The sequence below is a fragment of the Paroedura picta genome, chromosome 4 (genome assembly GCF_049243985.1).
Source record: "Paroedura picta isolate Pp20150507F chromosome 4, Ppicta_v3.0, whole genome shotgun sequence".
Taxonomy (NCBI): domain Eukaryota; kingdom Metazoa; phylum Chordata; class Lepidosauria; order Squamata; family Gekkonidae; genus Paroedura; species Paroedura picta.
The window spans coordinates 124,111,247-124,132,341 of NC_135372.1; the positions used below are offsets into that span (position 1 = coordinate 124,111,247).

General features: G+C 47.2%; 1 protein-coding gene across 1 annotated transcript in view; it reads left to right on the forward strand.

The window, feature by feature from the left end:
• The first annotated feature begins 156 nt into the window (after positions 1-156).
• Positions 157-21,095, forward strand: part of JPH2 (junctophilin 2) — a 93,003-nt gene continuing 72,064 nt past the window's right edge. Inside the window, exon 1 of the mRNA XM_077335526.1 lies at positions 157-1,089. Within this exon, the coding sequence (XP_077191641.1) occupies positions 711-1,089 (379 nt within the window). The 5' untranslated portion in view covers positions 157-710. The remainder of the gene's footprint in view (positions 1,090-21,095) is intronic.

Sequence of the window (21,095 nt, forward strand, 5' to 3'; positions counted from 1 at the left end):
ACCGCTGACCTTTCTGCCGGAGGTGGTGGAAGGCCAGAGGGAAGGGGGCTGCAGAGGCAGAGCCGAAGACGTGCGGCGCTTATGGGACTCTGAAGGAAGGGGGCACAGCCGGAGGGGCGGGCGGGGGGCTCCGGCAGCACTCTTGGAAGGCCCGGGGGGAGACCTGAGGAGGGGGCGGCGGCGGCGGCGCTGGAAGGCACCCGGCACTTGCTTGCTCGCTTCCTTCCTTCTGCATAGGCTCTTGAAGGAGCCGGCTGCGCCCCCCTCCCCAGTGTGGAGTGGGAAGAGGCGGCCGGGATGTGGCGGCTGGTGCCTTGCAGATGAGCAGCCCAGCGCTTTGCCCGGGGCATGATTTGGAGGCAGGGATGTGGGCGGGAGTGGCTCTTCTGCAGCTGAGAGGGAAGGTCGCCAGCGTTGCCAGCAGCCTGCCCCCAAAGGCCAGAGCGGGGTCTTTCCCCATGACCCCTCAGCCCTGGTGATAGGCAGGTTGCTTGCCCTCCCTCTGCGGCTTGGCCTTCCTGGCCTGTCTTACCTCCCCGGTGCCATCCTCTGGCCAGGGCTCTACACCTGACTCTGGAGGTAGGCTGGGAGTCCCTTGGCTATGCGGCGGCTTTTTCCGCTCTCGCCTAATGGAGAAGCGATCTGGCTAAAATAGGGAGGCGAGGGAAGGAAGGAGAGAGGAGAGGGGACGTTTGTGGCTTGCCGGTACCATGAGTGGCGGGAGGTTTGACTTTGACGACGGAGGGGCGTATTGCGGGGGCTGGGAAGGCGGCAAGGCCCACGGGCACGGCATCTGCACCGGCCCCAAGGGCCAGGGCGAATACTCCGGCTCCTGGAACTATGGCTTCGAAGTGGTGGGAGTCTACACGTGGCCCAGCGGGAACACCTACGAAGGCTACTGGTCTCAGGGCAAGAGGCACGGCTTGGGGATCGAGACCAAAGGACGCTGGCTTTACAAAGGCGAGTGGACCCACGGCTTCAAGGGGAGGTACGGGATCCGGCAGAACGTCAGCAGCGGAGCCAAGTATGAAGGCACCTGGAATAACGGGCTTCAGGACGGTTATGGCACCGAGACCTATGCGGATGGAGGTAAGGCTGGCGAGGAGACCTCGGCTGCCGGGGGTTTCTTTGGGTGCAGGACGGGGCATTGAGGAATGTGTCATGCGAGCAAGAAGCCGAGGCTCAGCCAAAGGACATGGATTCCATTCTGATCCTTGAGAAGTCCATGCTGGACAGGTGAAACGAAGACCCCCCTTGGTGGAAGGTTCTAGCGTTTCCAGACACATGCACTTTATAAAAAAAATAGCAACCTGGCACATGCGTTGAGTGTACCCATGCAGAAGTCATAGGCGATGCTGAGGCTTCATGCGTGCATGTAGTTTTGCTGTGATGTCACAGAACGACCCATCCTAGGACACAGGTGGACATTTAAGAAAAGCATGCTGCTGTACAATCTAATGCCCGTGCTGCTTCTGATGTTCAGGTACTGACAGCATCATCACCGTGATCGCATCCCTCCTGTGTAGGTTGCAGAGAAGCATTGGAGGTGCAGACATGCCATCAAGTTGTAGCCAGCCTAACTCTGACTCTGTAGGGTTTTCTAGGCTAGAGACATTTGGAGGGGGTTTGCCATTGCCTGCCTCTATGTAGCAACCGTGGATTTCTGTAGTGGTCTCCCATCCAAATACTAATCAGGGTTGATTAGCTATTGAGACCTGAGAAGATTGGGCTAGCCTGGGACATCCCCGTCAGGAAGTCATGCCATAGTATGCTGCAAATCTTGCTGGTTGGATGAATACCCAGTACACAATGGATGATCTAACCTTAGTAGGTGAGCATGCTGCCTAGGGCAGAACTGAGAGACAGTGCTGTGCAGTTGGAACTGATGTTGCTGCAGGTCCATTGGAAACCCACATTAAAAAAAGGGAAACAGCTTGGGGTCCAAAGTTGCTTAATAGAGTTTAGCGTCCAACCAACCACAGGATTTTTCACAGGTTTAGGTGCATAGAATCATGGGTCATCCCCGCTCCAAACATACAGCTCAGAAATCACAGCATTCAGTAACTTTTCCGTTCTGAAAAGCACAAAGAAAACTTCTCATGTGCTTAGTTTTCTTTTCTAACCCCCTGCAAAGGTATTGATACGAAACTGGTAATGGATGGGATGGGTTAGCAATGGAAGTATTTTTAGTCACTTGAAAGTAGACAGTGACCTAATGACAGAAGTATTAGCACGTCAAAACGCTTAATGCAATAAATAATCCATTAGAGCTCTGTGGAGTGCCATAACAACCTAAGATCTCTGACCAGCCCGTTTAATTGATAGGGACAGCTTTGCAAATTGTTGAATGGACATATTTCATAAAAGGGCATGGAGAGATCGGAGAGAGAAGGAGCTCTGTGGGGAAGAATGGGTAACCACTGGTGAAAACGGGGTGGGGTGGGTGGGGAAGAATGTTCTCCAGCAGGTGACAAAATAATGATTTTTCTATGCAAGGCCATCTGAGATTGTAGGAGCTATTTGATTTCCTGCATGAGGGCCTTTCTGAATTACCTGATGTGTTGTACTAGATAGGCCTAACAGTAGCCCTATATAGATCTTCTGTAGCTCACTGGTTGCAGCAGAGCAGCCAGGAAAAGAGAATGAAGACTCTAAGGCAGTGGTCCCCAACCCCTGGTCCGGGGACTGGTACTGGTCCGTGGATCAGTCGGTACTGGTCCGTGGCTCCTCCTCATCCTCCTCCCTGGCTGCTGCCTCTGGGGCTGCCCTGCCACTCTGCCGCTGGCTCACCTTTGGTGCTCTCCAGCAGCTGCCATGGCTGGGGCTCCCCCTCGGCATGGCACTGCACGGCTGCTGCTGGCAGCGCCCCCCAGCAGACGGCGGGAAGTCAGGGGCAACAGCAGGAAAGCAAGCGGAGCAAGGGCTCAGGCGGCGGCGACATCCCTCGTCAAAAGACTACCCCCCCCCGGGCCTCAGTAAAATTGTCAAGCGTTGACCGGTCCCTGGTGATCAAAAGGTTGGGGACCGCTGCTCTAAGGTTTTTTTTTTTTGTTTAGCTTTTTACATATTATATTTTCTTACAGGCCATTTAGCTAATAACTTCGTTTCTGTTGATTTTTCTAGTCCTTCTCGGGAGAAAGGTAGCTAATGCATGGTTTAAACTCAAACAAACCAACAAATAAAAATTGGACATGACTTCATGGGACAGTCTAGGATTTGCACAAATATCTATGGCTTTACCACAGAGTTTTTTGTAAATCCTGGAGTGCCCCATCACTTTTGGTTTTCTCTGGAAGTGATATCAGCATGCTAATCTCTGTCCCCACCCCCATCCCAAATGTTCTTAGGGGTTACTAGCTGCATTCTGGTAACCCTAGCAGTCCCTAAGGGGGGTGGAGTTTGGGATGAGAAAAGGATGCTGTGGAGTTCACTTTTCGAGTCTGCCATTTCCTCCCCTGGAACTGATCTTTGCAAGATAGAGATAAGTTGCAATTTTTCAGGAATTCCAGTCCCTGCCTGGAGGTTGGTTAACATCCCGCCTTCTCCAGTGCCATGATGTTGATCCAAGTTGACATTTCCCACAGCTGCTTTCTCTGGAGAAATTCAGAGCCAGTTCTCTGGCCAACCCATCCAAACAACTATTTGGTGCAGCACAATGAAGAGAGTGCTTGAGGCCCTGTGGTGGTTCAGATGTCTTCGTGGTTATTAAGATGGGGGTCTTTTCGAATTACAACTAATCTCCAGAACACAGAGATTAATCCACCTGGGGGGAATGGCAACTCTTGAGGTAGGATTCTGTGATAGATCACAGAGTGAAAAAAGGGGAGGTACTTGACTGGCATCACATCCTTGCTGAGTTTTTTCTTTTCCCCATGTTCCATGTTCTCCAGGCACAGCCCCCAAATCTCCAGGAATTTCCTGAGCCACAGTTGGAACCCTAACTTGCTCAGTGGCACAAAAAGAGACTAGAATTCCCTCCTGAATTTGTGCTACTGCCATACAGGTCAAAGCCAAACCCTAGTTTGCATCATTGTCCATGGGGTCGCAATGGGTCGGACACGACTTCGCACCTAACAACAAAGTTTGGATCTGGCTAGTTGGCCACACAGGACCAGAAAGGGACAGGTGTATGCTGGTTGGGGTGACAACAGACAACAGCCCTGGGCAAAGTACACATCTGAAATTCCAATCACTGAATTACAAATTTCCAGCATCAGCTCCTATAGGCTATAGAACTTTTATATATTAATGAATCAGTATGTTAAGAGAACTTATTCAATGAACAGTGGTTAAGACAGTTTGGGAACCATGCCCAGGACAAAGAATCACACCTTTGTTCCTGTTCCTAGATGTGTGAAGTGGGAAGGGCTACTGATCAATCAAAATGCATTCTGTGTGTGCTCAGAGGCAATCTTATCCACATGTTCCTTGCATTCTGAATAGGTTACAGAGCTGAACTCTGGTGAGTCCTTTTGACACACATTAAACCATTCAAGGCCGAGGTGTGTATCCTTATGCTGCCATGAAATAAGATGACCCCTTCCCTTTCTCTCCCTCAGAGGCAAGATTTTCCCTCAATTTTTCTTTCCTTTTTGTGACTGAGCTGCCCTAGTGATCTATGTTCTTTTTTCTTGAAGAACTGTGGCTATCCCACTCTGTCACAGTATAATATTTTGGCTGTTTGCTCAGCCCAGAAACCCGAAGGAAGGGTTGGAATCCCCCCTTTAATTTAAACTTTAATTGAAAATGTCACTTCAGACATTTTGAAATTCAAAATTTTATTCAACATAAAGGGAAAAGGTCAGGTATAATCAGGAGTTGAAATTTCTGAGGTAAGTCAATATTGATAACATTTAGGCTAAAGAAACTTTCTTAAGATATTCACAGTTACATACATCTTTACACTGAGGCTTTTGTTCCAGGGTTTTCCCAAACACCCTAGTACACTTTCTTTATTCGCTGACTCTTTTGGTTTCCAGAAGGCCTGTATGCTCCTTCCAGTACCCAAACTCTTCTCTTGAAACACCAGTACTGACTCTTAAACTGACTCTTAAAGTCTCTAAGGGCAGTTTCTAACCAGACCAGGAATCTTTGCACTCTTCAGAACTATCACTATCAGAACTGTTTAGACTAGGTAGGGAATTTTCTTCTCTCTAGAATAGCGATCCCCTTTCCTTGACCTGAATAGAAGTCTTTGCCTAACGTTCCAAGCTTCCTTGCCAACTGCCCCCCAGTTCTCCATCTGTGTAAAACTGCTCTCAGTTAAAACTGAAATCAGACTGGAAGTAAAGGCAGAAATCTAACTGGCTTTCTCCTCAGCATACAGCTCTCTAAAGTAAGGTGACTAGATTGCCCCACTTTTGGAGGGACATCTGGGGGCACCTGGCAAATTGTACTTATGATGAAATTTAAAAAAATATATATTACAATATTATTTTTGTGTTATATGAAAATTTTTGTTGCTCCATATAAACCAAATTTTAATCAAGAACCCCCCCCCTCTCCCACCCCCACCCCCGGTCAATGGTGTCCCGCTTTACCAATGTTAAAATCTGGTTACCTTACTCTGAAGGCCTCTGCTCAACTGTTGTTAACCAATCAGATATCAGAGCAGCCTGTCACTCAAGGCTCTCTGGCTTTGTGAAGAACTATCACTTCCCAGTCCTTCAGTTGTTTGTACCGCATTTTTAAGCTTTTAAAAGTGCAGTCTGTCACACCTGCATTAATTATAACACCTGTGTTGTGCAACTAGCAGAGAGGGAGAGAAGGCATTTCAATCTGCAGAAGTGGTTTTGACCCCATGAGGTACCTTTGATTGTCACTGAAATGATTTGGAAAACACCAGCTGCTGTACACATAGACAATATTTGACTGCTTGAATCCATTTAATATGCTCATCATTACATGCCAATGCTTTACTTACCTCTTGAGGTATAGGGGTATTTCCTCCTACTACTCTCTAGTAACAACAATTACCTTTTCCTATCCTTATTCCAGAGCCTCTTGTGGCGCAGAGTGGTAAGGCAGCGATATGCTGTCTGAATCTGTCTGCCCATGAGGTTGGGAGTTCAATCCCAGCAGCCGGCTCAAGGTTGACTCAGCCTTCCATCCTTCCGAGGTCGGTAAAATGAGTACCCAGCTTGCTGGGGGGTAAACGGTGATGACTGGGGAAGGCACTGGCAAACCACCCCGTATTGAGTCTGCCAAGAAAACGCTAGAGGGCGTCACCCCAAGGGTCAGACATGACTCGGTGCTTGCACAGGGGATACCTTTATCCTTATTCCAAAGCAAAAGTGAGGTTTGTTTGCCTAAATTGTTTACCTTTCAGCCATGAAACTTGCATACAATAACCCCATACAGTTTTCTTTGCTAGAAGGCTGTGTTCACCCCCCCTTCTTTCTTTCTCTTTTGGCAGAAGTATCTTCTGAGTATTTACAGGAGTTTTGAAATGTTTACCAGTTTGAACGCACTCATCTTTCTTTTATATGGGGCCATTTGTTGCAAAAGTCCAAGAACTGAGTTAAAAGCTTATACTGTTTGAAGCCACTAATCATAGAATTCTTAAAAAGAACAAGGGGATAGGCACAGCAATGACATCAAGTATAATTTTTTCTGCCAGTTTTCCCAGTTTTTATTGTTACGGCCTTAGACCAGCTGTAGATATTTACAAAATAACTCAGCAAGAAATGAAATACCCACTAACCAATTTCTAAAGACAACAGCTATCAATTAAATGCGAGTTAAAAGAGAAAGCAGTTAAAGTAACAATATAAACACCAGCTATTGACATAATTATATGTAAACATTTAAGTAATTTAAACTTAAGTTTAAATCATCAGCCTAATTCCTTACTCAAGATACTCCATTTCCTATAACAAGATAATAAAATTTTGCCACAACGTATGATATAGTACAGAGCCTCTTGTGGCGCAGAGTGGTAAGGCAGCCGCCTGAAAACTTTGCCCATGAGGTTGGGAGTTCGATCCCAGCAGCCGGCTCAAGGTTGACTCAGCCTTCCATCCTTCCGAGGTCGGTAAAATGAGTACCCAGCTTGCTGCTGGGGGGTAAACGGTCATGACTGGGGAAGGCACTGGCAAACCACCCCGTATTGAGTCTGCCATGAAAACGCTAGAGGGCGTCACCCCAAGGGTCAGACATGACTCGGTGCTTGCACAGGGGATACCTTTACCTTTACCTTATGATATAGTAGCCTCTTTGTCTTCTAATAAGAATTTGGTCAAGAACAACTCCGTACATTTCTCATGTCAATTCCAGAATCCAAGAAGGAAGCAGTGGGATCTATACAATATGCATCGACACAATACACCGGGAGTTCTGTGTCAGGATTGTATCAGTACATGTAAGGCTTCATAATGGGGCAAACAGTGTCCCAGCAGGCTATTTTAGATTGGGGAAAAGGTGATGGTCTCCTCATACCATGGTTCCAAGAATCAGGGCCGTACATGCTTAGTAATAGACTTCACAAAACAAAACAGGGAATGCCTGATATGGTTCCTCCAACATACCATTTGGGTGGCCCCACCAAGCTTTCTGCAAGCCTGCCCCCCCCCCAATACAATTTCAATTGTTCTTTGTAAAAGCAAAGAGCCAGGAGGGTGTAACGGTTCGATTGTTGGACCTAGTTATTGTGAGACTAAGCCGGTTCTTCCCGGTTCAAATCTAATCGCAATTTGGGCCGACTATGGTTGGGATTAGTGATGAATCAGGGCTGTGGCACAGGTGACTGGAAGTTGTTGGCTTTTATCTCTGGTAAGAGAAAATGCTGTCTTTTAAACATGGACCTTCCCATGCTCAAGCGATATGAATTTATTTTGGCAAGCTGCTTTGACACAATGTGCAGTTATAGGAAACATGGGAAATTTGATTTTGGAAGGTTAGAGTTTTCTTTTTAACAGCAAATGGCAGCCTGGATTAAATTTCAAATTATCTCATGACATTTTGGAATGGTATTTCTATTGACGTTTTGCAGCGTATCAGTATAATGGCTAACTGTATTCTTAATCCATTAAATGGTTGGATAGTTAGTTGAGAAAAATACAGATCAATTGAGTGCTAGCCATGTAGATAGTTCATCACTGGCCCTCTGGTCTAGACCAGGGGGTAGTCAACCTGTGGTCCTCCAGATGTTCATGGACTACAATTCCCAGGAGCCCCTGCCAGCGAACATCCATGAACAACTGGAGGACCACGTCTGTCCATGAACATCTGGAGGACCACAGGTTGACTACCCCTGGTCTAGAACATAGGAGCCGCTGTGCTGGATTGGCCCAGTGGCCCATTTAGTTTCACACAGCGGCCTCACAGACGCTCCCTGGAATGCCTGTAAACAAGGCACTAAGTCCAATTCCTCCCTTGGTGATGTGGAAGTTCCATTTAGTCATTGTGGTTAATAACAAACAATAAGTTTGCCCCTTATGAATCTGGAATCATAGATCTGGAAGGGGCCATACAGGCCATCAAGTCTAGCCCCCTGCTCAATGCAGGATCAGTCCAAGGCATCCCTGACAAGTGTTCATCCAGCAACTGTTTGAAGACTGTTCACCAACTCCCTAGGCAGCCAGTTCCACTGCTGAGCTACTCAAAAACACAACCGTAACATCTAGCTAGTATCTTTCCGCCCATAATTTTAAAACATTATTGTGAGATCTATCCTCTGCTATTAATAGGAACACCCCCCTACTCAGCTTTCAAATACTTAAAGACAGCAATCATGTTCCCCCTGGACTTCTAATTTTTCCAAACTGAACATTCCCAAGTCCCTCAGCCTTTCCTCATGGGGTTTAATCTCCAGGCCCCTGATCATCTTCATTGACCTCCTCTGTACGCACTCCATTCTTTCCACTCCCTTTTAAAAATGAAGCCTCCAGAACTCCAACTGGTGCAGAATGCAGCTGCAAGGGTCCTCAATGGTACATCTTGGAGGGCCCGTATGCAGCCTGTACAGAGGCAGCTGTATTGGTTGCTGGTTGTGGCCCGAATCAAGTTCAAGGTCTTGATGCTGACCTTCAAGGCCATTTGCAGCTTGTGCCCGCTTGTCTCCTTATACCCCCCTCAGGGTGCTTCACTCGGTGTGTGTTAATCTGTTAGAGGTCCCTGGCCCTAGAGAAATATGCTTGGCCTCGAAATATGCTTGGCCAGGGTCTTCTCGGTCCTGACCACGACCTGGTGGAATGAGCTTCCGGGAGAGCTGAGGGCTCCACAGGGCCTGTAAAACGGAGCTCTTCCACCAAGTCTTCGGGTGAGACTCGGCTCTAAGATTTATGCCCTCAGCTATGCTCTACCATTGAGCAAACCCCCTGGTCGATGGATGCTGGAGGAGGAAGATTAGGCTGGCTTGCTAGGTTTGGTTCATGTTTTGGTTTTATGGGGTGAGGGTTTTAATGGGGTTTTTATATCTGATGTAATGTGTCTTGAATCTATGGAGAGAAGCAGGCTAAAAATCTAATGAATGAACAAACAAACGAATTAATGAACTGTACATAGTGTGGTGTACAGCAGGACTATGAAATCTTGTGATTTGGATGTTATGCATCTGTTGATATGCCTCAAGACCACATTAGCCTAGTCTGCTACTACAACTCAGGGATATTATCAACCTTTCCCTGAGTTCCGGGGAATTCCCCGAGTGGCTGAAGGAGGCAGTGGTTCGCCCTCTCCTGAAAAAATCAACGCTGGACCCGCAGGACCCTGCCAACTACCGCCCAGTGTCGCACCTAGCGTTCCTGGGCAAGGTGGTGGAAAGGGCCATGGCTGACCAGCTCCTAGCTTTCTTGGATGAAACTTCGGCACTCGATCCATATCAGTCTGGCTTCCGCCCTGGCCACGGGGTGGAGACGTTGTTGGTCGCTTTGCTGGATGATCTCCGTCGCCAGCTGGATAGAGGCGGGTCAGCCGTGCTGGTCCTTCTGGATCTGTCGGCTGCTTTCTACACCGTGGACCATGAGATATTGGGCCACCGCCTCACCGGTACGGGGATACGGGGTACAGCCTTGCGCTGGATACGCTCCTTCCTCCAGAACCGGACCCAGAGGGTTGCAGTGGGGGATGAGCTCTTGCGCCCTTATGGACTCCCTTGTGGGGTCCCACAGGGCGCGGTTCTCTCCCCCACACTATTTAACATCTTCATGCGCCCTCTGGCCCAGCTGGTACGGAGTTTTGGGTTGGGCTGCCATCAGTACGCTGATGACACCCAGCTCTATCTCCTCATGGACGGCCACCCAGACTCCCCCCCGGAACCATTCGCCAGATGTTTGGAAGCAGTGACAGAATGGTTTGAGCAGAGTCGCCTGAAACTCAACCCCTCCAAGACGGAGGTCCTGTGGCTGGGAAGTAGGGGGCGGGAACAGGAAGCGCATTTACCCACCCTGGCAGGGGCGCATCTTACCATCGCGTCCCAGGCCAGAAACTTGGGTGTGACCATTGATGCCTCCCTGACTATGGAGGCGCAGGTCAGGAAAGTAGCCGGCCAGGCATTTTTCCATCTTCGCCAAGCCCGGCTACTAGCACCCTACCTGTCCCCCGAACACCTGGCCACTGTGATCCATGCAACGGTCACCTCCAGATTAGATTTCTGTAACTCGCTCTACGCGGGCCTATCCCTGTCTCTGATCCGGAAACTCCAGCTGGTACAAAATGCAGCCGCTAGGGTCCTCACCGGCACACCTTGGAGGGCCCACATCCAGCCTGTGCTGAGGCAGCTGCACTGGTTACCAATTGCTGTCCGGATCCGGTTCAAGGTTCTGGTTCTAACCTTTAAGGCTTTACGCGGGCTGGGACCCACATACCTGAGGGACCGCCTAGTGCCCTATGCCCCCCGCAGGACTCTGCGCTCTGCGAGTGAGAATCTTCTGGTCGTTCCCGGCCCTAGGGAAGCACGCCTAGCCTCGACCAGGGCCAGGGCCTTTTCGGTCCTGGCCCCCACCTGGTGGAATGAGCTCCCGGGTGAGCTGCGGGCCCTGCAGGACCCTTTAACGTTCCGCAGGGCCTGCAAGACGGAGCTCTTCCGCCAGGTCTATGGTTGAGGCTGGGGCTGCCGGGGTACATCGACTGCTCTCCCCCGGGCTTCTTGAACATCGTTGACCTCCTTCTCCTCCACCCCCCCCTTTTTTAGGAATGGGGGTAGGAAGGGGATCTTATTATTGTGCTGCCATGTTGTGACATTTTAAAGTCTTTTAATGGGAGTTTTAATGGGTTTTTTAAGACATTGTAACCCGCCGCGAGCCATTTGGGAGTGGCGGGAAATAAATCGAAATAATAATAATAATAATAATAATAATAATAATAATAATAATAATCATCATCATAATCATAATCATAATCATAATCATAATGCTGACTGCTCATATGTAGCTTACAGTTCACCTATAGGCCAAGATCTTGTTCACACACACGCTGCTACCCAGAACCAGAAGTGTGTCCCCCATCTCCAGTATGTGAGCTTCTCATTGTTGTTTCCCAGATGTAGAACTCTGCACTTGTTGACTTGCATCTTATTCATATCCATTCACTCTTCCAGAATGTTCAGATCCCGTTGAATTCTATCTCTAGTTAGCCTAATGGTCTTTCAAAGTCTGCTAAAGTAGTTACCCCTGCTACATCCTTTGATATAAATTTCATAAGTTAATTTCTCTGAATGTAGAAGTACTTCTTTTTGCATGAATTTTGCTCCCTGTTTTGGTGTAGGCATCATGGGATAAATTTTCTTTCCATACAGCTTGCGATGATCAAATGTGTTGAATGAAACCATCTTAAGCCTGCTCCCAGCCACATAGCTCCGGTGAATAATCTGTTGTGTTACCCTGCAGTCAGTTTGAATTTGGCTTTGCAAGGACTGAGTTGGTCTTTTTCATCTCTCTTCATTATTGCAATTGTATATATGTACAGAAGACAATATTACGTAACACTCAGAAGATGTTGTGTGGATAACACTATGGGAAAATGTGTAGGAAACCTGAGTTCTTAGCTGCATTGTCTTTAAAACCAGTATTGTGGTGAAGTGCTTTTGAACCAGATGGACAGCTTGCTGTGCTGCCCTAGCCTGGCACACGCACGGTTAGTGCAAGGGCAAGCACGGTTACAAAGTCAAGCAAGTTCAAAGTGCGTACCAGAGAGTAGTCAAAAGTCCAGTCCGGGTCTTATCAGGAATTGCTAGTGGAGAACCAAAAGAATTGTTGTTTATCTTTACCAAGGTCAAGGCCGGAATCTGTGGAGCATTCAATCAAAGAGTAGTCTAGTCAGGTGAAGCAGGGTCAAGCCAGGAATCAGTCAAGCAGCGCTTCGCCAAAAAGCGTCAGGGAGCAGGAAACCAGTCAAGGCAATGGGTGGACATATGCACAAAGTTGCAGCCACACTGGGAAGCACCTTGGCTGTGCTTAAGAACAAGCTGAGCTGTCACACCAAGTGGCTGCACCTGGCACTCAGCCTTCCTCCGATGAATGAGCCCCACCTGAGCCCAACCTAGCCTGTTGCTGTAGTCTAAGCCGAGCACTTTGCCTGCGTGTTGCCAACGTTGTCCTCCTGCATTCCCTCCTGCGATGAGTCTGGGCTGTTCAGGGGTGTTGCTGCAGGCTGAGGTAATGCTGGTGCAGAGGGAATGGTGCTTGTCCGGCTGGGACCTGGTTGTGGCTCCCTATCGGGACTTGCCTCTCTAAGCAGCACCCTGCTGCTTTGCTCCAGCTCCTGCACTTCTTCCTCCGAGGGAGCTGGCAGAATGAGCTCAGGCCGTGGTGCAGAGGCACCCTCTGGAGATGGGGCCATGACACCTGCCTTCTGTCAGTCAGTGAAGTGGCACAGAAATTGTTCCGTAATGGGGAAACTTTCCTACAACTTTTTCAGTTTGCTTAATCTTGTTGATTTAGATCAGTGCTTCTCAACCTGGGGGTCGGGACCCATTTGGGGGTCAATCGACTCTTTCACAGGGGTGGTGGCAGGGCAAGCAGCTTGGCTGGAGGGGGCACCGCCCCCGTTGCCACTCCTCCTGCAGGCAGAAAAGAGTGAGATGGGCATGGCGGGGCAAGAGACAGAACTGAATGTAGAAACCCCAGGAAAAAAAATTTATATACAATCATGAACAATGGATCTTCATGCCATTGGTCAGTTTTGGTTTAATTTCTGTGAAAGAACACTTACATAATTTTTATATTTGGAAGTCACCACAACATGAGGAACTGTATTAAAGGGTCGCAGCATTAGGAAGGTTGAGAACCACTAATTTAGATGTTACATATATCAACAGATAGCCAACCACTTAATTTCTCTGACTGAAAAGAATTTCTGTTTTTAGATGATGGGGCTCTCATTATGCCAGTCCTGTCTCTCCAATGCAGTTTTCCTCTTTGCCCCCATATTTCTCCTTAGGGAGGGGGGTCTACTAACCCTCAGAATCAAAATTTTAGGGACTCAGTGGTCTGCAGTAAGAAGCCAGTGTTGGAAAGTCCTGCTTTGTGAAATTTCTGGTTGGTGGCCATTTAAAATTTATGGCATATTAGGGTTCGTTTTATTATTTACTAAGTTATTGTACTCCCCCATCCCTACTTTTATTTTCTCATGAGATGTGTCTGCAAGGAGGGATACCCTCCTTCCTTTTTTTTGCATCTGTCTTCCAATTAGAGAATGTTCTCTTTTTTCTTTCTTCCCTCAGCTCCTTCAAGTGTTGTTCTGCATTGGTCTCTGGGATGCTTCTCAAGAATAATTAATACTCTTGGGGATTTCCTAATGATGAAGTGATTCATTAAGTTGACAGTTAAATGTTTCAACCTCGGAGATCTCTGTTGCTATTTTGACTTGCTTCTCGTGGGAATGTGATTTCCCCCCCTTTTTCTTTAGAGGAAAGCAATCCTAGTATGCAGTTACCAACGAGCAGTCTCTGATGATACCTGAATTTGGGAAATAAATTTCAGCTGCATATCTGTGACTGACTGCGGAGAAGAAGATACAGCTACATATTATGGTTGAAATACTTTCCCAATTTAGAAATTCTAATATGCTACATCTCAGAGTTATAGTATAATCATAAACAGAGTAATACTTTTTGAAAGCCATTGAAGTCTTTGGGCTCAGATTGATTTAACTCTCTTTAGGATTGCCCAGACACTATGAATTTACTAGGTTTGCCAACCAACGGCAGCTTAGGAAATTCCTGGAGATTTGGGGCAGTGTTGGGGAGAGTAGTATTTGTGGAGGGAGCTGATCAGGAATGTGATACCACAGGTCTGTCCTCTGAAGCTATCATTTGCTCCATGGGAACAGATGCTTGTCCTCTAGAGCAGGGGTAGTCAACCTGTGGTCCTCCAGATGTCCATGGACTACAATTCCCATGAGCCCCTGCCAGCATTTGCTGGCAGGGGGTCATGGGAATTGTAGTCCATGGACATCTGGAGGACCACAGGTAGACTACCCCTGCTCTAGAGGCCTGGTGTAACTTCAGTACTCCAGCTCACATAGAGTTTTGGCAACCCTAGTTAAACATTCTAAAGCTTTTAAATCTAAACAAGATCAGAATTTAATAATAGCAAAGCTAGCCATTATGCTATGTTAATAACAACCACATGGATACAGGCACTCTCAAAGTTCCCATAGATTTTATTTGTTTACATTAAACTGAAGCATTATTGTCACCTCCTAATTTCTGAAGATCAAGGGCACAAAATAGGGGCTAATTTTTTTCCCCAAAAATAATTTGCTTATCTTTTGCCAGCACTGGGTGAATCTGGGATGAATCTGGAGAGGTCAGCTCATTCAGGTGGTGTTGCCAACCTCCAAGTGGAGATCTCCCAGAATTACAGCTGATATCCAGGCTATAGAGATCAGTTTCCCTAGAGAAAATGGTTGGACTCTTCCCAAACACCACCCTACCACACCCCAAAGGCTCTTTCCCCAATCAGTCCTACATCCAGGGCTCTTTTCAGCCATTCACTTTTGGTGCATCAGATGTAACAAGCGAAAGTGTTACCTGCAGTTATCCCAATATGTGTGTGGTTACCATTTTGTGTGAATAGGGAAATTCACTTATTTTTCTATGTGCGTACAGATTTCCCTCAGGGACCCAGGGTTTTGTTCTCATATACTAAAACTATGTGTGCATAGAAAAAGATGTTGCTGTATTCACACAAAATCAGATTCTAATTCTGAACTAGGACCTAGATTAAAGATCAAAGAACATACGCAATGATGCCAGAGACAGATGGGTATGCGTGTGTCTGTAAACTGAAAGGAAATCCCAGCCTTAGGGAAAGATATGAATTCTTTAAAAGTTACTCACTTTGGAGAGGTTCCCCTCCCAAATAACAGAACCAATGTCTTCTTTTTATTAGTTATTTATGTACCGTGTAGCTCTTTTTTCTCACTGAGTCTCAAGGTGGATTAAAATATTTTTTAAATATTCACTCAGACGGCATATAACATCCAGTGAGCGAGGCAATGGGGCTGGAATTACAGAATTAGAAAACAATGCAAGCAAAAAAAAAAAAAAACCCTGCTTAAGGCATGATATACCATAAGCCATGCAGAAAGTGGATTACCATGGTAGAAGATGGGGCAGTAAAAGCAAGACGATACGTGTAGTACACTGCAGACTGCAATCTGATTCAATCCTATCCCCTGATGAACCATCCTGAACTAATCATACTGTATTATATTGTAGCGGTATATCCTTTTAATGGGGGTTTTAATGGGATTTTTAATGGGGGCCTTGTGACCCGCTACAAGCCATTGTATGGGAGTGGTGGGATATAAATCACATAAATAAGTAAATACATAAATATATTTCTAATCCCTTTGTAAAAATGTCCTCCTGTTTTGCACATTCTGCAGAATAATAAAGATGCATGGGCTGCTGTTGATGTTAACCATTTGCAGCATGGCACTTTCAGGGTTTTTTTGTGTAGATCAGGGGTGGCCAAACTGTGGCTCTCCAGATGTCAATGGACTACAGTTACCATGAGCCCCTACCAATGCCCCATGCTGGCATGGGCTCATGGTAATTGTAGTCCATGGACATCTGGAAAGCTACAGTTTGGTCACCCCTGGCTTAGATGAATGGTACTGAGATTTAAAAAAAATGTTTATTTATATCCCCCCCCCCGGGGGGACCCAAAGTAGCTTACTTCATTCCCATTTGCTCCATATTATCCTCACAGTACCCCTGTGTAGTAGGCTAGGCTTGCAGTGTGTGACTGACCCAAAGTCACCCAGCAAGTTTCCATTACAAACTCTAGCATTTTATTTACAGAATTTATACCCCATTTTCCTGCCCTCATCGGGCACACTGAGGCAGCTAGAAGCTTAAAAGCACACATAATAAAATCACATTGAAAAAACCATTAAAACCAATGGAGTTTTAGAGATCACGAGATCTTGGACATTCTGATATCTCAGTGGTCATTTTGGGGGTCGCTAGGCAACCACAGGCATATGTCAGTTGAACATGGTGGGAGGGAGAGACTGAAAAGAGTAAAATATAGCAGGGAGGGAAGAAGGCAGGTAGATAGAAGAGAATAAGGAGAAGCTGAAGGGTGAAGAACAGAACAATGGGTGAAAGAGACAAAAAATGGTGACACTGCCAGGGGGAGGAAAAGGAGATTGGGGAGTGGGGGGGGGGAGATAAGATGTTGGGTAGATAGGAAGAAAGGGGAGAAGCTGTTGGGGGATGCCAGGAGAAGAAAGAGAAAATAGAGTATGGAGGAGCACAGCAGGAAAATAAGATGCCTCCTATGAATACTTGGTTTTCCCTCCTATTTAGTTAAAAGTATAGATATCTCTGAATCTTTCTGATTGCTGATCCAGTGGATGCAACATGGAGAGTTGTTTCACCCCCATGTTCTTGTTTTGCAAGGTAATGAGAACATCTGGAGATTTGGAATCCATGCTAAGATGTGCTGAATAATCCCAGGTGCCGTGAACATATGCGATTAGTAATGCAACACTTTGCTGAGTGTTCTAGCGGAATAGGTTATCAAAAGCTGCTTCTTGTGACCATTAATAGGCATGAGCAAAGAACGACATGAACTAACTTCTCCCAAGATTTTCTTCTTAAAAATACCATGGACAAGCATAATGTTATGTTTGAAATGGGCAGTTTATGGGGACGAGCCAGTTTAGCATTCCCCAAGGGTGTTGCTGATCCTAGGTCAGTAAAACTGTACAGCACATGATCCCTTAACTAGGGATGCCAGTCTCCAGGTGGGACTTGAGGATCCCCCAGTATTGTGGCTCATTTCCAGACTATGGAGATCAGTTCGCTTGGAGAAAATGGAAGTTTTGGAGGGTGGATTTTGTGACTTTGTACCCTACTGAGGTCCCTGTCCTTCCCAATGGATCCTGGATCTGGCAACCGTATCCCCCTATCCCCTTCTGGTGGCCAAGGGAGAAAGGACAATCTTACCATTTAATTATTTAATTATGTCACCTGTACAGAAACTTGCTTGAGAAAGTTTATGACATTAAAAAAAAGAGTTGGTATTTATACCCCGCTTTTTACTACTCAAAGGAAAGGGTTGTAAGCCACTTTGAGACTCCTTCTGGTAGAGAAAAGCGGCATATAAGAACCAATTCTTCTACTTCAAAGCGACTTACAATCGCCTTCCCTTCCTCTCCCCGCAATAGATACCCTGTGAGATCGATGGGGCTAAGAGAGCTCTGACAGGACTGCACTGTGAGAACAGCTCTAACAGGACAGTGACTGGGCCAAGGTCACCCAGCTGGCTGCATGTGAAGGAGCAGAGGATTCACACCTGGCTCTCCAGATTAGAAGCCACCACTCTTAACCACAACACCAAGCTGCCTATTAAAAACCTATTAAAAACTGTGAACATTACCAGTGATAAACAAGCCATAAAACTACCAACCCTTGAGGGTGTCCTCTGTAGCTATTTATGAGAAACATTTTTTTCCTTCTATGTGTACTTCTTTTGGGGATTGTTTTAAAAGTTAAAGCACTATCAAAAGCTAGTGGGAATTAAAATACAAGGAGTTGCTTTAGTCCAGTGTTTCATTTAGCTCAGCCTGGCCTACCAGCTGCTATCCTGGATCAAGGCAAAGGTCTTTCTCAGATGTGTGGCCTGAGGGACCTCCATTTGAAGAGGCTGGGGAATTATGCCTGGCTGGAGCCTCCTACATACAAAGCCTGCCTTCTGTCACAGAGTGGTGGCCTTTCCCAGTACACCCAGCCTTACCAAAAGTTATTTCACCCAAGATGACCATTCTGTTCTCTGGACAGCTTTGTATTTCCTCTGGCCCGTTAACATCCCTAAGGATTATTGTGCTTCACTAACATGATAGAAGTCACTGGCTGGCTACTGAGGAGGAAGGCTATAAAAATACCCCATGCAGAACTGGCAGTTTGCCTGTGAGAAAGCAAATCCTTAGGGGAGCGAATGCTTTTATGTTGGTAATAAATATTTGTATTTCTCTAGCATAGAGTATCCCAGGATACCCTTGCTGAATGGAGATTAAGGGTGGGGCCAAGGAGTCGGTGGTTTGCTAATTTAAGGATTTCATGGTGCCGAGTGATGGATAGAAGCAATTTTTGCTACTTTGGTGGTTTGCCAGTTACTGAGGTAACCACATCAACAGAAGGAAGGTGGTGAAGCAGGGTAGGAAACACGGTGTGAGGGAAATTGATGTTTAGAGGTAATTGATGGAAAAGAACCAGGACTGGCCACAGCAAAGGGCTTTTTTTGTATTTCACATATTTCTGCATTGGGAGAACACAATAGGCTTTCTTCCCAGCTATCCCCCTCAAAGAAAACCCGTCCCTCTTCTCCCAGTGATCCAAGTAGAAATGATCTCAGTGAAGTCTGGTCACTCAGCATTTCTGTTGGAGGAAATCCAGGGATATGATTCCATTTTTACAGGTGTAGAAACAGATGGGAGGGAAGAAATTAAATGATTTGCGGACTCTGCAAATCCTTCCGTCTGCTAAGAACTGGAAAATACAGTGTACGGTGGGACAGAAGGGCAACTGTGCTGCTTTATAGAAAGCTCTATGTGCATTCCACTGCAGGGAAGAGGGTTGTTGTTAAATAGAAATGGAGATAATGTCTCTTTACCAGTTCCCTGTGGAAAAGGGCTGCTTTGGAGGGTGAACTCTATGGCATCAGACCCCACAGAGGTCTCAGCCCTACCTAGGTTACCGTATTTGCCGGCGTATAAGGCGACTGGGCGTATAAGACGACCCCCCAACATTTTCACTCAAAATATGGAGTGAGCCCAGTGGGGGGGAGCCGCTCGCCGCCACTCGCCGCCGCTCGCCGCCGCTCGCCGCCGCTCGCCACTCGCCACCGCTCGCCGCCACTGTGAGCCCAGTGGGGGAGAGCTGCCGCCGCCGCCGCTCGCCCAGTGGGGGGGGGAGCTACCGCCGCCGCCGCCGTGAGCTCAGTGTCAGGGGGGAGCCGCCCGCCGCCCGCCACCGCCGCATCCAGACTGAAGTGCACCCGGCGTATAAGACGGCCCCCCCACTTGGAGGCATGTTTTTGAGAGGAAAAAAGCCGTCTTATACGCCGGCAAATACGGTATATCCTCAAATCTCCAGTTTTCCAGCCTGGATCTTGCAATCCTATCCCTCTTCCCCCCCCCTACAGGTGGGATCCAACTGCAGAATGGTTACCAAAATATGCAGAAACAACCACAAAATGTCAAGGAGTGAGGTTATACATAATTCTCATCGTAAACATATGACTTCATTCACTTGGGGAAGGTCCTTGTGCTGTGGTGACAGCTGCTGCCAAAGTTATTTCAAAAAATCAGCACAGCCAATCAGAAACCCAGCTGAGCAAAAGTCCCACTGGCACCACCCATTTACCAAAAGCACCTAGTGAGCATCAGACAAAGTTTAGGCGAGCGTTATAACACTCTTGTGCACCATGTTGGGGACTCTTGGGCTGGAGCAGTGGTTCCCGAACTTTTGGGCTGCTGCCCCTTGGCTCCCAGGCCACATCCCTAGTGCCCCTCCCCCACATACAAGCACACATCTCTTTCCCAGTGTTAGGTCTACTGCTCACTCAAAACACATGCTATTGTCTACACTTCTTCCTTGGTTTTACAGCGGCCATATTTTAGATTAGGAAAAAATATATGCGTTCTTTGTAAAAGCCACTTTGAGTCCTCATTGGGAAGAAAGACAGACAGGGAAAGAAAGCGTGAGAGAGAAGCAAACAGTGGAAAATACTATGGTCACGAGCAAAGAGGAGAAATGCTTTCCCAGCCCCCCAAAGATGAAGCCTTTGGGGGAAGGGTTGTCAAACCTGGGTAATAAATTCATGGAGAACTCAGATGGAGCCTGAGAAGAACAGAGTCTGAGGAGGGGAAGGAGCTCAGCAGGAATAGGATCCCACCTTCTGAAGCTGGCATTTACTTCAGAAAGCTAAGCAGGGATGGCCCTTGTCTGCACTGAGATGGGAGACAGCAAGGAAGTCCAGGGTGGCTACTACCCAGAGGCAGGCAATGGCAGGCCATCTTGGAACGTCTCTCTCTAGGACAGTGGTTCTCAACTTTCCTAATGCCACGACCCTTCAATACAGTTCCTCATGTAGTGGTGAGCCCGAACCATAAAATTATGCAAGTGTTCTTTCACAGAAATTAAACTGAAACTGACCAATGGCATGCAAATCCATTGTTCATGATTGTATATCAATTGTTCCCCCCCCCTGGGGTTTCTCAGTTCAGTTCTGCCTCTTGTCCCACCATGCCAATCTCACTCTTTTACGCTGCTCCAGAGAGATATCTGTAGGAGGAGCGGCAACAGGGGTGGTGCCCCCCCCCCGGCCAACTGCCGCAACCCCTGTGAAAGAGGTCATTTGACCCCCAGGTTGAGAACCACTGCTCTAGGAAAATGCAGCCGCAGCAGGAAGAGTATGACTGCTGCCCTCCTACTGCCCCCAAATTCTTCACTGCCCCCATACTGCCGCAAAATTTCTCACTGTTCCTCTACTACCACAAAATTCCTCACTACCTCCCTGGATCCTTCCGCTGCCACCAGTTGGGGGCATACCACCGACTTTGGGAACCCCTAACCTCGAGGATCCTTGGAGTAATTTTTCCGAAATACATTATTTGTGACAGATAGCTGAAAGTAGGTG